Below are 17,147 nucleotides of genomic sequence, written 5' to 3'. Positions count from 1 at the left end.
CCGGTCGGGATACTCCGATGACCCGATAGGGTCCCTCCCACTTTGGGGCCAGTTTCCCCCTTACTCGGGTGGGGTGGCTGACCTCGATTTTGCGCAGGACCAAGTCCTCTAACTTTATCGACCGGGGTCGCACGTTCCGGTTGTAGACCCTCGCTACGGCTCTTTTGTAAGAAAGGGCTTTCTGGTGTGCGTCGGCCCGTCTTTCCTCGAGCAGGTCCAGGTTTGATCGGAGCCCTTCACCCGAGGCTTCTTCGCTGTAATCTGTCGTCCGCGGAGTCGGGACGGCTACCTCGGGTGGCAACACGGCCTCGGTCCCGAACGTGAGGCTATAGGGGGACTCCCCGGTCGGGGTCTTGGGGGTAGTGCGAAGCGCCCACAGGACGCTCGGGAGCTCGTCGATCCAAGCCGATCGGGTAGCGGATACCCTTCTCTTGAGTCCGTCGACGATGGCCCGGTTGGTTACTTCGGCTAGCCCATTCGCCTGGGGGTAAGCCACCGAGCTGAACCTCAGTTGAATTTTGTGGTTGGCGCAAAACTCTTGGAATTTCCTGCCGGCGAACTGCGGTCCATTGTCGGCGACGATGGACTGGGGTAGGCCGAAACGGGTTATAAGGTTTCTCCATACGAACCTTTTTACTTGCGACTCCGTGATGGTCGCTAGGGGCTCGGCTTCGACCCATCTGGTAAAGTAGTCCACTCCCACGATGATGTACTTCCGCTGGCCGGAGGCAGGCGGGAGAGGCCCGAGTATGTCCAGTCCCCATTGCGCGAATGGCCAGGCACAGTCGACGGGGGTGAACAGGACCGCCGGCCGGCGGGCGGTGCGGGCGTGCTCCTGGCACGAGCTGCATCGCCGTACGAGAGCTTTTGCGTCCTGGCGCATGGTCGGCCAGTAGTACCCATGTCGGAGTACCTTGTGCGCCAGGGCTCGCTCGCCTATGTGTTCCCCGCAAGCCCCTCCGTGCATGTCGGACAGAACCGTCCAGGCTTCGCTCGGCTCCAGGCAGCGCAACAGGGGGCGCGAGAAAGACCGTTTGTACAGCCGTCCTCTTTCCTCGATGTACCATGCCTGCGTCCGACGCAAGCGCCGAGCTGTAGTTGTATTGTCGGGCAGGGTCCCGTCCTGCTTGAAGCGTAACATCTCCTGTACCCAAGTGGCCGGCGCGCCGTGAGCGACGGTGGCGACGACCTCTATAGCTCGGCGGGGGAGTTCTTCGGTCTCGGGTCGAGCCCGGGGGGACGGGCCGGACGCCAGTTTAGCCAGGGTGTCGGCTCGCTGGTTTTCTCTCCTAGGAACATTCGATAGTTCAAAATGGGCGAACTTGGCGGCCAGGCTTCTTACCTGCGCTAGGTATTTCGCCATAGTCGGGTCCCGGGCCTCGTATTCGCCGTCGAGCTGCCTAGCCACCAGCTGCGAGTCGGTGATGACGCGTATGTCGGTCACCTGCATTTCCAGTGCCAACTGGAGCCCCGCCAGGAGAGCTTCGTATTCCGCCTCGTTGTTGGTGGCTCTGAACCCGAAGCGGAAGGAGCGCTCGATCGAGCGGCCGTCAAGTGTTGTCAGTACCAGACCCGCGCCGGCGCCTTTCGCGTTGGCCGAGCCGTCTACGTGGAGGGTCCAGGTGTCGCGCAGCAGCTCGAGTTCTTCGCCGGTATTCGGGGTCAGCTCCGCAATGAAGTCTGCCACGGATTGGGCTTTTATGGCGGTCCGAGGTATGTATTGTATGTCGTGCTCGCCGAGCTCCACTGCCCATTTGAGGAGACGCCCTGCAACATCGAATTTGGATAGGACAAGCCGAACCGGCTGATCGGTTATTACCTCTATCGGGTGGGCCTGGAAGTAGGGGCGGAGTTTCCGCGCCGACAGGACGAGCGCCAGCGCCAGCTTTTCGATCGGCGGGTAGCGTTCTTCTGGTCCGCTCAGCATGTGGCTGACGTAGAAGACCGGTAGTTGATCGCCGGAAATTTCTTTGACTAGAACTGAGCTGACCGCGTGCCGAGAGACGGCAAGGTAGAGACTCAGCTTCTCCCCTGGGGAGACCGAAGCGAGTCGAGGGAGGCTGGCCAGATGTAGCTTCATCTGCTCGAAGGCCGTCTCGCATTCCGCCGTCCATCGGAAGTTCTTCGGATCCTTCAGGGCCCGGAAAAAGGAGTGGCAGCGATCTCCCGATCGGGAGAGGAAACGCGATAAAGCGACTAGCCTCCCGTTAAGGCGCTGCAGGTCTCTGATCGTCCGAGGAGGCCGCATGTCAATGATGGCCTGTATCTTTTTCGGGTTGGCGTCAATCCCTCTCTCGTGCACGATGAATCCGAGGAATTTTCCCGAGGTCACACCAAAGGCGCACTTGGCGGGGTTGAGGCGCAGGCCGAACCTCCGCAGAGTGTCGAATGTTTCTGCCAGGTCGGAGGGATGAGCCTCCGCCGTTCGGCTCTTTACGATCATGTCGTCGACATATACCTCCATGTTTCGTCCGATCTGGCGGGCGAACATCTTGTTCACCGTCCTCTGGTAGGTTGCCCCGGCGTTTTTTAACCCGAACGGCATAACTTTGTAAAAATATATCCCTTGCTCGGTGATGAAGGCTGTATGTTTTTGATCTTCGGGTGCCATCCTGATCTGGTTGTACCCGGAGAAGGCGTCCATAAACGAGAGTCGGGCGTGGCCGGCCGTGGCGTCGACCAGCTGGTCGATCTTTGGCAGGGGGTAGCAATCTTTTGGGCAAGCATTGTTGAGACTGGTGTAGTCAACGCACATCCGCCAGCTCCCATTAGGTTTTTTGACAAGGACTACATTGGAGAGCCACTGTGGGTACTTTGCCTCTTCTATGAAACCGGCCGTCAGAAGCCGGTCTACTTCTTCTCGGATGGCCAGTTGCCGATCCGGGGCCTGCCGCCTGGGCCTCTGTTTCACCGGCCGGGCGTCGGACGAGATGTTCAGGTGGTGCAGCGCGACTTCCGGGTGGACTCCTGCTAGGTCGGCCGGCGTCCAAGCGAAGATGTCGGCGTTGACTCGCAGTAGGCCGACGAGCTGCTGTCGTTCCTTTTCGGGGAGTTCCGACCCGATTTTGACTGTTTGATCGGGCCTTCCTTCGACCAGCGGCAAGTCGACGGTGGATTCCTTCGGCTCGGGGCGGGGGGTTGGTTTTTTTCCCTCCCGGGGGTCTTCCAGCGGGGATTGGATCCTTGCTCTCTTGTTTAATGACACAGCGGTCAAGTAGCAGCGCCTGGACTCCCAGGAGTTCCCCGCCACTTCCCCGACCCCATCGTGGGTCGGGAACTTGATGGTTTGATAGTAAGTTGAGATGACGGCTCGGGTCTTGTTGAGGGTTGGCCGTCCTAGGATGGCGTTGTATGCCGTGGGGAGGTCGACCACCAGAAAGGAGGTCATCACCGTTTTTGCCTTCGGGAAGGCTCCCAAAGTTAGGGGCAGGGTGATGACCCCTAGTGACGAGATCGAGGCGCCGGTGAACCCCGTGAGTGTTGAGCATACCGGCTTCATGTTCTCCTTTACCAGGCCGAGCTTTTGGAAGGCGTCCCAATAAAGTATATCGGCCGAGCTTCCAGTGTCGACCATGATTCTTCTCACTTGCGCGTTGGCGATTCTGGCTGATATCACCAGTGCGTCATCATGCTCGGCTAGTTCAGATCCCTCGGTCGGGAAGGTGACTTCGGGACCTTTTTCGGGTTTGGAGCCCTCAGCCCGGGAGGCCCTGGCGTATGCCCTTCCACCCGCCGTGGAACTCCCTCCGGATGCCGGCCCGCCGGTTATGATATCTATGTGTCGCTCGATGGGGCCCTCCGGGCGTGGCGAGAGCTCCTTGTCTGGTTGGAGGTACGAACCGAGGTGTCCTCGGCGGATGAGCTCCTCAATTTGCCTTTTTAATTCCCGACACTCCTCGGTGTCGTGACCGGGCTGTCGGTGGAAACGACAGTATTTGGAGCGGTCCGCGAGCTCGCGCAGACTCCTCATCGGGTAGGGGTCTTTGAGAAGGCCTTTCTCCTTAATATGGAGAAATATCTCGGTCCGAGAGGAGTTCAGGCTCGGAAGAGGGGACCCAGGCACCGCATCGTTGAGGCCGCCGGCCCTGCGCCGGGAGGTGGCGGGCTGTTGCTGTTGGGACTGCTCTGGCTTGACCCTTTTGCGCTCGTCACGCTTCCCGACCATCCATGCCTCGGCAGCGATGTACTGGTTCGCACGCTGCAACATTTCGGGTACCGAAGTAGGGGGTCGCTCCACCAGAGACCAAAAGAATCGGGTAGGGCGCAGGCCCATCGTGAATGCCTGCATCATCAAAGAAGGGTGAGCATCAGATAGGCCGCGGATTTGTGTGGTGAAGCGGTTCACAAAGTGAGAAAGGGGCTCATCCTCCCTCTGGTTGAGCCCGAGGAGCATCGCCACCGACGGTTTCGGCTTGGCATGAGCCAGGAAGTTAAGCTCAAAGTCCCTGGCCAGCTGGTCGAAAGAGGCGATGGTCGCGGCCTTCAGATTGATGTACCACGCTCGGGCTGGGCCCCGCAGGGTTGTCGGGAACGCCCTGCACATCAGGGCATCGGACGTCCCGTATAGCGCCATTTGGGCGCGGAAAGCAGCCACGTGGTCTGCCGGATCGGTGGCACCTTCATAAGCATCTAGTGACGGGAGCCGAAAATGCGGCGGGATGGCCTGCTCTTGAATCTCGGGGATGAAGGGGGACCCCTGGTGTTGTTCGGCCCCCGGGTCTCCCCCGGCCCGGCGAACCTCGCGCTGCACCTCGTCCAGCCGGCGGCCTACGAGGCGTAGCTGGGCCCACAGACCCTCCGCCGAGTCTGAAAGTGGGGCTACAAGCGTCGGGTGCGCCGCTAGTTCCTCCGCTCCTCGGCTCCCGGGTCGGATCGATCGGCGCGGAGGCGAAGCGGGAGACTCGGGGAGCGGCGCGGCGTTTTGAGCGTCGGCGGGCCGTTGCCGCGGTGGGGGTAAGGTTGAGTGTGAAAACGTCGGGGGAGAGACCAGCGGGATGATGGTCTGCATTACTCCCGTAAGGGCCCGAACCTGATGCGTGAGGTCGTAGAGGGCTTCTGGTGGCACGGGTGAGGGGCCACCGGGATTGGCGACGGGAGGCGATAGGCCCGGGTCGTTGAATAATCGCCAATAGCACTCCGAGGTCGCGGCGGGGCGCTCGTCCCGAACTCCCTCCTGTTGGGGGTTTTCCTCCGTCGCGTCGGTCGTGTGCGACCGGATGGCTGGGGGTTCGTCGGAGTGAGCCTGTGGATCGCTTGACATTCGGACCGGCCCTCCTTCTAGCGCCATTATGTTAGTGTAAACACCTTTTTTCTATTTAGTGTAAACACCCTTTTTCTTAGCCGTGACCCGGGAGGTCGTCTCGGCTCGTTCGGGGGTCCGAATGGCGGGGATCTCCCTGGGGCGGTACTCGTCTCCACCGGGGTGGTCGGGTGCGGCCTCGGACTCGGGGCGATGCGGCGACTCTTCCCGAGCGGGGATCGTCGGCGCGTCCCGGTCGGGAGACCTCAGCTTGATACCTGCACAATGGTCGGGTGCGGCCTCGGACTCGGGGCGATGCGGCGACTCTTCCCGAGCGGGGATCGCCGGTGCGTCCCGGTCGGGAGACCTCGGCTTGATACCTGCACAATGGTCGGGTGCGCTCGACCCGACCCCTCCGACGATCAAGTTAGAGAGATGCGGTGGCGGTTGTTTTTGGGGGGAATTTAGCCTTACCTCTCCCTTCTGGCTTGGGGACGTTTATAGGGGAACTCGGCATCCTCGGCTGCGCCATCCCGTCGGTCGGGGCCGTATCTCTGATGGCGTCCGACATCGCTGAGGACCTTGCGTATGGGAACGGGGGATCGCAGGGTATGGGCGAGCTTCAACCGCTACCCACTTCTGTCTCGTCCTACTGTGCTGGGTCAACTGAAGGGGCTGCGGGCTCCGTGAGGCTAACGTCCGGACGCAGACTGTTGCCCTCGTTGCTCTCCCTGGGGCGCCGCGCCTGTCCACGTGCGGGGGAAGTCGCCGGGGGTGGGGTTTACCATTTTTTGCCATATCAACCATCATGGTCAACGTTGAATTTGTTGTGCTCGAAAGTTCCAACGATTAGACACAAGCATGTTTCACCACCCGCCAAATGGTCAACCCTCGACACCGCAACGTGACAATACATATCGGACACATCCATTATGTTCTATGGCTTCCAAGTCAATCGTCTAAGTTACGGAACCACGCTGATAGCTGCTGCAATGGTATCTGCAGGGAGTGAAGCTTCTGCTCTCTATTTCTCCCTCTTTTCTTCACGGTGGAAAGGAGGAAGCCACAGGTTACTTAATGATGTTTCAGAAGTTCTCTGTGACCCATTCCCAGTCCTGCAGAAGCTGAGCTCGAAAGTGATGAGACGTTGTTACCTGATGACTGCTGTTTTGTCTTCTGTGAAATGGCTTTGTTTGAGACATTTTCTTCTCCTCTCAAGAAAAAAGACTTCCCTCTGTGTTTAGCTGCATAACAGGTCTTGAATTCTTAGTCTGATCAGCTAGAATTTTCAAACCACAACCAGCTTACAATGAATAAAAATAAATAAATATGATAACGAACCTTAGCGTCACGGTAAGATTTCTTCCTTGCGACACGATAATCAATGTTGAGTCGAAGAAAAAAAATTTCTTTTATTTTATAGACCCTATCAAAAACGTGTATTGACGGAACCTTAAACATTAGTCCAATGACGATAATATAAACTTTACGTATCAAGAAATTCCATAATTAAGGTGATATGTTGAACACCAAGTTACAAACCAAACAAATCCAACCTTGATCTTGTGTAATTCCAGTTATAATCCGAATTCTCTTGGTAACAAAATAAGGGCTAAAATATATTATGCCTCACGGCAACTGCAATGTTAGGGTTAGTGGGTGAACAATATTAGGGTCCATATTCTATGATTTTGATTTTGCTGCATGTTCATCTTTTTAGAATTCAAGATGATGATGATGATATAAAAGAATCATGCAGTTGCGTATTTGTTTGTGTATTGAATTCTTCCTTAGAGTTCGAGACTGAGACAAAAGCTTGCCGTCATGGTGGAGCATTATAGTCAAAACCTCCTTTTCTGATGTCTTCTTCTTCATTAAAATATATACACCTCCACACCTGCTGCCACCGGCTTGCCTCGTGATTCATTTATGGGGGGAAGTTGGGAGAAGAAGAAAGGGGAAAGAGAGCTTCCCGTCTATAGCTCCGGAAACCCGGAGATGATTAGAATGTGTTGGAGTGTCGCTCTCCAGTGCAGCGATGACAGATTCTAATGGAAGGATTCTAAAGGTTACTGTGTTCTAAGGTAACGGTTGAGATGGAAGAGAAAACGGATACTATGGTTCGATCATTTTCGTCTATATTCATGAAAAAAATTAAATTTATATAAATTATAAATCCTTTAGTTATCCTTATTCAAATACAATCTTCTTAAGGAAAATTTTTAGAAAGTATATTATTTAAATACTTTAAAAACTCAGAGATAAAATATTTATGTATTTTTGTACTAGAAAATTTTGTTGTTTTGTTGAGAAAAATTATTCCTCATAATCTATATAAATAGAGAGAACATCTCAATAAGAAATATAGTTTCTTCTACAATTTTTATCTTCGATTCTTTTTATAGGATAATGACATCTCAACAAAGATGTATCTTTTTTACTGTTTCATTCTACTCCACCACAAATAAAAGCTCATCATAATAACTAAAAGCTCGGTTGATGTCGGTATTAGGGTCATTGAAGCATCTCATGGATCCACAAATATCATCACCAATCCATATAAGCTTGTAAGCTTTTTGGTAGCCTCAGTTTTTCCCTTTAATAAGACATACAAAGTTCCCTAAGATGAATACATAGTCTCAATAATGTATGTAAAAGGTAAAACATCCAAAGCTGATGAGTGCAACTTAGAGAGATGAGACTGTAGCCTGCCGTTCCAAGTAGTAAAGGGAACAATGAACTCAATGATGTTAACAATTCGGAGATCCTTCGATCTACAGTAGTAGATGAGGTACACAAGTTAATGAAACCATATAAAATGTCATGCTATGATCCCATGAGATGTTCATATTTACATCCAATTCTTATATTATATATATATATATATATATATATAGTCTCTCTTTTTTGTCTTCTTCCCCGTTGCCCATTTCGAGCCTCAGCTTACTAGGAGCTGTGCGCACCCCAGCGATGGAAGCGGAGACAGCGGCGGCATGTCGAACAAGCCCTTCGTGTCCGCCTCCTCGAAGCCCCACAAGCTGTCCCAGCTCGAGGGTGACAAGGGGCACCCTGACGGCAGATGGTCCGGGTCGATGACCTCGGATTCGGGAGACCTCACCTCCTTCTTGATCTTCCTCGCCTCCGCCACCTCCTCCGCGTCCCTCTTTCTCTTCCCCGAGGCAGCCGGCAGAGGGGGCGAGGCCCTGTCGCCGGAGCACCCGATCTCGTTGGGGAAGTTGAGGATGGCCTTGCGGCCGCGCATCTGGAAGGCGGCGCGGTCGTAGGCGCGAGCGGCATCCACGGCCGTGTCGAAGGTCCCGAGCCAGACCCTCGACCCCCGGCGGTTGGGGTCGCGGATCTCCGCCGCAAACTTCCCCCACGGCCGCTCCCGGACGCCCCGGTACCGCCTGGCGTCGCCCTGACCCGCCGCGGGCCGTTTCTCCTTCGCCGAGGCCTCCGTCCAGCCGAACTGGGGAGCGGGTGGGAGAGCAACGGTGAAGGAGGGCCGGCGGTCGGCGGAGGCGGGGGAAAGAAGAGGCGAGTCGGCGCCGAAGCTGATCATGGGCACGTCCGGTTCGGGGAAGCAGTAGCCGGAGCCGGTGGCGACGGGCGGCGGCAGGGAGAAGGCGGAGGAGGGGGGAGTCGGGGGGAGGTCGGCGAAGAGGTGCTCGCGGATGAAGTCGAGGGTGGGACCGCCAAAGCCGCCGATCCCCGACGCCATGAGTCAAGAACGAATCTACCGAAGAGAAGAACACGATAGAGGCGCAAGAAGGAAAGCGCGACGGATGGATGAGTGTGGGGAATCGAGTTTGGTCTCCTTATTTATAGGGCGCAAAGAAAAGGCAACGCTGCTTCCACGAAGGACAGTATCCTCCAGCTCGGTGCGCGATCGTTTCTTTTTCCCTTGCTGCTGTCGTATTGATGCCAGGAAAGCGACAGCCAAAACGACTAGTTACGGTAAGGGCGGAACCCGTCCGCATCCCCGACTCGGCTCACCGCCCGGCGGCGCACGTGTGCCACATCCCTTCCGCAGAAGTGCGAGGCCGTGGCACGGTGCAACGCATCCCACATCGACAACGGATGAGGTCGGCTCCGGTGCGGCTAACACGGCATCCACATCGATACTAGCTGTGCTTTGTGTCCGAGCTCGGCCCTCATAATGGTGTGTCGTTCACATACGCTATTCGTAAAGCGCATGCAGTCATCAACTGCCTTACATGATTTCAAAAGGTGGGATACGAACGTCTTCGATGCAAACCCGAAAGTCAAACTCGTTACAGCATGTCATTCTTCACGGGACTGACATATTCGCGATGAGATATGATAGGGGGAAAAAATGGCTTGGCTGTCCTTCCCTGCCAGGTGGACGTATTGCCCAAGGAAGCAAGCTTTAATGTCGACCCGACAGGAGTACGTCAATCGAGGCTCGCCCATACCCTGCGGTAGCTCGGTCCTCCACGCAGCCCCAGTGGCCATGTCAGACGCCACGCGGGGCACTGTCCTGCCCCTGCAAGCAGCCACATCAGGTAACATCAAACTCATCTATAAATACCCTCAAGTTCTAAATGAGAGGGGGCTCCTGGGCTGGAAAGGAACTCACTCAGACACAAAACATTCAGAGGCTCTTCTTCTGCCTCATCCACAATCCCTTCTACACAAAACATTCAGAGGCTCTTCTTCTGCCTCATCCACAATCCCTTCTACACAAAACATTCAGGGGTCGGGCCGAGCTCCCGGCCCGACCTGTGTGCAGGTGCGAGACGACGTCGCCTCTTCCTAATGCTGCGGCGGAGCTGCCTCTCGACCCGAACCGCCGACCCGAATTATCGAACCGACCTCCCGACCCGAGCCACAGTGCCAAGCCGCTAGGAGACCCCGAAGGCCGACGTCGACCAGATCCCCCCGTCATCCGGACCCGAACCGAGCCGCGACGGCCCCGAGGCCACGGCTAAAAAAGTTACTTTCCGTAACAAGATAAATCGGAGTTAGATGAACTCAAATGTTCCATTATGGTCAACGAACTCGCTGCCATGGAATGGTCCAAAGAGAATACCCGAGAGCATTGAATTACAAAGGAGTTGAGAATCCGGTCAAAGCTTCCGTCTCCTCGGCTTCGCACTGTTCGCAGTCGCAGAGTTGACAATGATGATGGGTTGACTCGTTCATGGTCGCTCATCACTGCTGTTGGCTGCATCACCACCGTTGGATTATCCGCGACTCAAGGTGAGCTCATGATATATTCCTATTCGATCTCTTCCTTTTATGTCGACTAATCTGGTCAATGCACGAAAAACCTGACATCGGTAGAACTTTCAGTTGTAAGACAGATAGATTTATTACTCGTTTAAGCTTTCATTCCGTGACATCTACGGTTGATGATGAATACTTATATAGTTAAATATTTACATTCTTATGTATATATATATATATATATATATATATATATATATATATATATATAATTTTATTATTTATTTTCTAGAAGAGAATCACAAAGATGACGTTAAAAACAATTCTTTTTCCTATTCTTTATGAAGCGAAAAGTTTGTTTGGACCCTTTCAATATGCCAAGGAATGATAGATAACTCATTATAAATAAGTCGCTATTCCTCCCCATCAATCATTTTAGAGGCATCAAAGTTGTCCATCTCATGGATATATTTGTGTTTATCTAATCGGTTTAATTACAAAGACTCGTATCTATACAATGAATTATTCAAGTGTAATTGAAAGTGACTTAATCTTTTTATAATCGATTGCAGTCCCTTAAACAAATCGGGTTGTGAAATGACAATGATGAGCTCATCGGTCAGAATGCCAAATACACTGCTAAATTATACATACAATACGTTGTGGAGAATAGTCAAAAGTTAAGGCTATTAGCGAATACAAAAGCACATTAAAAGGGTGATGTGGAAATTACATTTAATAAAATAAAATATTTAATTCAAATTCTCCTCACCTAATTAATTTTATCGACAAAGGCAACGACAATGATGTCAGCTGCTGCATCGTGTCGCTCTACTCGATGGTGGTCATAGTCGAGCATGACGCACTGATTGTATCCTCCTCCTCCTCCTCGGCCAAGAGTAGTCGTCGTTCCAGCTCTTGCAGCTGGTCCTACATCGCAGAGGACGACTTGTTGTCGGACCCTAAGATAGCCGCTGCCACCACAATTGTTGTGCGGAGGCATCGACGGTGATGTGAGTTGCTGCATCGCATCACTCCACATCGACGGTGCGCATCCTCCTCGTCCAAGAGTAGCTACCGCTCTAGCTCCTACAGTTGGTCTTGTATTGCGGAGGATGACTTATTGTCCGACCCCAAACTCGAACGCCAACAAATTAGACTAAGTTAAGGAGGAGGAGCCCGCAAACAGGTCAACAGGAGGAGGAGGAGGAGGAGGAGGAAGGTGGGAGGGAGCGGAGGAGGCAAGAAGCAGCCTTTGCTTTCCGGTTCGAAGGAAGAGCTCATAACTATGCTAGTGTTGCTATTGCAACCTCTCCATTTTCGTACACGATCACTTCAGAATAGCACAGATTGTAGCATTTGAATGCATCGAGATCAAGGATTGCACATTGCAGTGGCAGAGGAACCCCATCGTCATGTCCCAAGCTCTCTCCATAGGATAAAACATGCGCTAAGAGAGAGACAAAAAAAAGGTGAGAGAAATATAAAATTTAGCTTTGTATATGCGAAAGCCTTGACGCTACGAATGAGAGATTTATATAAAATTAATAGATAATAAAATTATTTTTTTATTCTTTTCATTTGTGTCATTTTATACTGATTTTTTTTATCGACGAATATGAGAAAAATCGAGGTTAAATATTTTACTTTCGTAAATGTATGGATCTCAATACTACTTTTTAAAGTATAAGGATCGAGATATTTAATCATAATTAATTATATTAGATAATATGTAATTACCCCTAAGAATAGGATGATCAAACCTCATAGTGTGCCATGAAGTTTTGTTTGATTAGAGTGAGGCAATCCAAATACTATACAATTTACCAACACTCAAATATTAACATGGATGCCATGTGGAATTATATGAGATTGGGTGAATCTAACGAATAACAATGCACCATAAAAATTATAAGAATTAAATGATTGTTTTGGTCCTATTTATTGTGCTCCTTCTTCATAGTAATCGGAAGTTATGGTAAGTTTCACTGCACAGGTGAGATTGGTAAGTATTATTAGAATAAAGGATAACCTAATTCTTATGGATATATATCCACAAGAATTGAAGAATTCGACAAGCAAGGAAGTGGAGAGGTTAATTAAAGATCAAAATGGCCACAAAACATGGCGTTTATCTGCTGCTTAGAGGTGCATCAGTTCAAAGAATCTTTAAGCACTCTTGACTTGGCTCAAGAACAAACAAGGAGGTGGAGTTTGTCTTGATGCATGCTACCTAACCCAACCAAGTCTTTCTCAGAAGAACTTGTCAGCTGAGTCTATGAAGAAGATGATGCGTATTTGTTCGGTTTCTCAGTTCATCTGCCATATAGATGAGAACAAAACCTAGCCGGCAATGGATAGAGAGGTGAGATAGCATTGTATCTCAGAATCGATATCCCTACAAGAGGAAGCTGACAAGAGTTTGCCGTCTCTCTCTCTCTCTCTCTCTCTCTCTCTCTCTCTCAAGGGTTCACAGTTGTGGCCAGAAACATAGTCTTATCGTGAGGTTTGATTCGAGTTATGAAATGGAAGTCTTTGGTTAGAGTTTTCACTCATAGGTCAATTATGGGGTTAAGGATCGTCTCATCTCTCAAGTTCATGCTGTTTCTTCATGTCATCCCACTCATCCATTGGTTCTTTGAGCTTGTGGAAGTGGCGATGCATGCAATTTTGGGATGGAAACCTCAGTTTCTTAGTCAACTACTTCGAACCAACTTTGCATTATACGGGTTTTCTTACGATATATCTCCTCTCATATATCTCCTACAAAATCAACGATATCAAACATAATAATGTTATATTATTCGATCTCGACGTTTGATTCTACGAGCTCTATCAAAATACTAAGATTTCTGTCTTCTGATTTCTAACACCAAGGAAATCAAGAAGGAAACTGGGGGCAGAAGGTGTTTGAATGGAGTGCATGGGAGCCATCAGTTTGTGGGGTGGTAGAAAGAGTACGAATATAGTCTCTTATTTGTTTTTGTTTGGGTAGACCGAGACAATGCCAAAGATGTCGTCTCATACGAGATGAACCCTCTTGTCCGCTGCAATGCATTTGAGCACCCCAGCGTTCCACCGAGATGGTCTCCAAGGTGGGACAATAATGGAGTCAAACAAGTTGACCGTTCCCCGCAACCTCATCCATGTCATGTGGGGTCACATAGGCTATCCCACAGATACATCCTCACATCTCTCTCTCTTCTTTTAAGCAAATATTGCGGCTTCTTTATCCAAACATTGTGGTCTCGCCTCGTGATCGAACAAGGAAACCACGAGGAAACTACCACAAGCAAGAAGGGAAGTGAGGTCAATGGTCAAAGTCATAAATGCGCAAGACCAGTCAACGGAACCTTTCCTTGGTCCACCAACCCCTCCCCACTAACTACAATCTTGTCCTTTCAAGGTCAACCATAGCCCCCACCATAATAAACTACACTGTGACAAACTCAGTGGAGAGAGGATTGTTCGGAGTTTAGGAGATAATCTTCTTTACACTCATTACTCATGTTGACATCTCTTCTATCATCTGAGGCTCATTTTTAATTCTCTGGCAATTTGTGATTTTGCATTATTTTTGGAGCAGATAGATTCCAGTAAGAAATGGGATAAAGCAAGGAATTATTAATGTAATTATATATTATTTACCTAATAACAATCCAAAAAATAAGAGTGTATTTACTTACGAAAGGATAAAAATAGAGTATTGCGTGTGGATTTATATGATCAATACAACAAGAAATATTAAATAAATTAGCTCCAATTTGGTATATCACGCACGTGCCAAACACAAGAAGGAAGCTTCAAAGAAGCACGAGGGCGTTCTCCCTTCTCCCCACCCTTAAAAGCCGCCTTCGATCGCCGTCTCGCCTCCCAACTCGCAGTCACTCTTCGATCCTACACTCCCGCCCAGATGTGCATCCCCGAGACCGACGTTGCCCTCCTCGAGTACGTCCGCCGCTACCTCCTCGACGACCCCGACGAGCTCAGCTCTTCTGCGGCCAGCTTACCTCGCTTGCCGACCTGCCACCGGAGCTCCAGATTCGACGATCAGCGGAACGACGGATGGACGCCCTCGTCTGTGGAGCCCTTACCGGCGGAGGAGAGGCATTACCGGGGAGTGAGGCGGCGGCCCTGGGGGAAGTTCGCGGCGGAGATACGCGACCCGGCCAAGAACGGGGCCAGGGTGTGGCTGGGGACGTTCGACACCGCGGTGGACGCCGCTCTCGCCTACGACCGCGCCGCCTACCGGATGCGCGGCTCCCGCGCTCTGCTCAATTTCCCGTTACAGATCGGGTCGGAGGAGACCTCGGAACCGATGTCCCCAGCGGTGGCGGCGCCGTCGAAGCGGTCTGCGCCGGAGCCTGCTTCATCTTCTTCATCACTATCCTCCTTCTCCTCCTCTCGGTCTCCTTCAGAGAAGGCCTCGCCCAAGAGGAGGAAGAAAGAGACGGAGGCGGCCATCACATCGTCTTCACTCCCGCCTTCGGTCTCCTTCACAGAAGGCTCGGTGTCGGAATCAGTTCAGTCGCAGGCCGGTTCGCAATTCGTGAACCGAACCGGAATTCGCTCGATTGGTCCGGTCGGACAACTGAGCCTCGTCTCCCATGTCTTCGTGAGTTGAAAGAAGAATGGCAGTAAGAAAGATAGTGGAAGAAGCAGTACTGTTACTGTCTCGAATAGGAAAAAATGTACGTAAGAGCGGAGGATTTGTGTTTGTGTGCGGAGGATATAATCAATAAGAGTAAATCTAAACGAAAGATGTGCAAATCTTAAACTAATTCGATTGGATTGTTTCATAACATTGGTTGTTCCAAATGAGATCTAAGCTACCTGTTAAGATTGTTCTTTGTCCTAAAACCCAATAAAATGGGGAAACAGAAGATAGACATGCATCGAGTTAGCAACTTGGATAGTGTGGAACAACTTAGCATGAGTATACTGCCTTGGTCAAACAAGATAGACATGGTCTCAAGCCATCGAACTGTTAGTTTCAGAAGATTACCACTTCAGGCACACGGCGGAAGACTAAGCGTGAGATCTTGTGACCGCATAGCTTCTTTGACTCTCCAACTGCAGGATAGATTCCAGAATCTAGGGCGTGTGCATGGTCTTAGATGCTGCTCGAAGACTTTTTCTAATGTCAAAGCCCAATTCGGCCCAGTTTAGACCGCTTTTCGAGAGCCTGTTGAGCCCATCATTTGCTAAGCTCAATCGACAACACCGAGCTCAACCCGTAGCAGATCAAGGCGAGACCTCGGCCGCGTACCCACCATCATCTTCGACCTTTGGCTCGCCTCGCTTGTATCGCTCCATGTAAGCCAAGGCTGCCTCCCACGCGTCACCCCCTTGCCCCATGCACACCAGCTCTCATCAGGAATCCCGGGCACGCGTCACGTACGCTCCCCACTATATTAACCCCTGTTCTCGCCCTCATCCTCTCACAGAAGCAAACTGAAGAAGCAAACCGAAGGTTATCATCTCCTCTTGATCGCTTGAGATGGCAGAGTATATCAGAGACCGGCCGCCGCAGCAGATGCAGATGCAGCAGCAGCAGCAGCCGATGTCGCATACGGTGGTGAAGGCGGCGACGGCAGCGATGGCGGGAGGGTCGATGCTGGTTCTGTCCGGGCTGACGCTGGCGGTGACCGTCATCGGCCTGACGGTGGCGACGCCGCTGCTGGTCATCTTCAGCCCGGTGCTCGTCCCCGCCGCGATGGCCGTCTTCCTGGTTGCCACCGGCTTTCTCACCTCCGGGGGCTTCGGCCTGGCGGCCCTCTCGGTGCTGTCGTGGATGTACAAGTACCTGACGGGGAAGCACCCGCCGGGAGCCGACCAGCTCGACCAGGCCCGGCAACGCCTCGCCTCCAAGGCTCGCGACATTAAGGAGTCGGCGCAGCAGCGCATCGACCAGGCCACCCAGTGATCACAACATGCTCTCCCATCTGTAATAATGGACATGAACAACGATGCCAACCCTAAAACCCTTCTACCTGCAGTTCGTGTCTTCCCTTTTTCTCATGTAATGGCTCTATTTCGTCCGTTAAATGCTACCGTTGCTTGTTTCTAAGGTAAATTATCGTGTCTTGGCAACCTCCATTTATAATAAATTAATGGATCTGCAACCTGTCGTGTCTGAAACATAACCCATCGATGATGTTACCAACGTGCGACAAATACGTTGACAACCGGCATCTCATGCATGCACTTGTCTCTTCTTCCCCGGCATGGCGTGTTGTGGCGCAATGGACCATCGATCGATCGATCGAAGAGAGTGCTTTGCAGGAGACATCTTTCTTCGGCATGGCTGCCAGTTGTTGAGGCATAGGCGTAACGTGTCGACTGCAAGCAAATGCGAAGAGAGCCGATGGTGCATGCGAGCGTCGGGGCTGGTCACAAGCGTTCCGCACGCAGTGGAAATCAGCGAGATGCTCGGCTCCTCCTTTCTCGGAGACTGCTCACACCCTCTGACATAAATCTACACATATTTCAGTAATATTTGCTGTATCACAAGTTCTTCGTAGGTAAAGAGATGAGTCCTGAATCATGTTGGGCGAAGGTTGCAGATGTCAATTTCGTCGAAGCTTGAGGATTTAAATGCACACGGTGACAGAGGGAAGTGGATGTCGACGTCGACGAGTGACGAGAGTCAAACAAGGATTGTCTATTACAACGTGCAAGCTTTTAAGCACCGCCACAGCACCAAGACACCATCACC

At 51.7% G+C, this 17,147-nt stretch overlaps 3 protein-coding genes across 3 annotated transcripts; 2 read left to right on the top strand and 1 right to left on the bottom strand.

The window, feature by feature from the left end:
• Positions 1-7,963: 7,963 nt before the first annotated feature.
• LOC103975910 (ethylene-responsive transcription factor ERF105) lies at positions 7,964-9,045 on the bottom strand. The gene has a single exon (XM_009391079.3). The coding sequence runs from the start codon at positions 8,958-8,960 to the stop codon at positions 8,178-8,180; it is 783 nt and encodes a 260-aa protein (XP_009389354.2). The 5' UTR covers positions 8,961-9,045; the 3' UTR covers positions 7,964-8,177.
• A 5,249-nt stretch (positions 9,046-14,294) lies between these two features.
• On the top strand, positions 14,295-15,233 carry LOC103975993 (pathogenesis-related genes transcriptional activator PTI5). The gene has a single exon (XM_009391192.3). It carries the CDS (start codon positions 14,343-14,345, stop codon positions 15,051-15,053), a length of 711 nt encoding a protein of 236 aa, XP_009389467.2. The 5' UTR covers positions 14,295-14,342; the 3' UTR covers positions 15,054-15,233.
• A 658-nt stretch (positions 15,234-15,891) lies between these two features.
• Positions 15,892-16,517, top strand: LOC103987642 (oleosin 16 kDa-like). Its single transcript, XM_009406037.3, has one exon. It carries the CDS (start codon positions 15,930-15,932, stop codon positions 16,353-16,355), a length of 426 nt encoding a protein of 141 aa, XP_009404312.2. The 5' UTR covers positions 15,892-15,929; the 3' UTR covers positions 16,356-16,517.
• Positions 16,518-17,147: the final 630 nt, after the last annotated feature.

This window comes from Musa acuminata, chromosome BXJ3-4, assembly GCF_036884655.1.
Source record: "Musa acuminata AAA Group cultivar baxijiao chromosome BXJ3-4, Cavendish_Baxijiao_AAA, whole genome shotgun sequence".
NCBI lineage: Eukaryota > Viridiplantae > Streptophyta > Magnoliopsida > Zingiberales > Musaceae > Musa > Musa acuminata.
Note: the sequence above shows the minus strand (reverse complement) of the source record. Positions and strands in the feature narration are given on the sequence as shown.

Excerpts from the sequence above, each read along its gene's own strand:
- LOC103987642 (XM_009406037.3), top strand. The coding sequence starts at position 15,930 with ATGGCAGAGTATATCAGAGACCGGCCGCCGCAGCAGATGCAGATGCAG.
- LOC103975910 (XM_009391079.3), bottom strand. The coding sequence starts at position 8,960 with ATGGCGTCGGGGATCGGCGGCTTTGGCGGTCCCACCCTCGACTTCATC.
- LOC103975993 (XM_009391192.3), top strand. The coding sequence starts at position 14,343 with ATGTGCATCCCCGAGACCGACGTTGCCCTCCTCGAGTACGTCCGCCGC.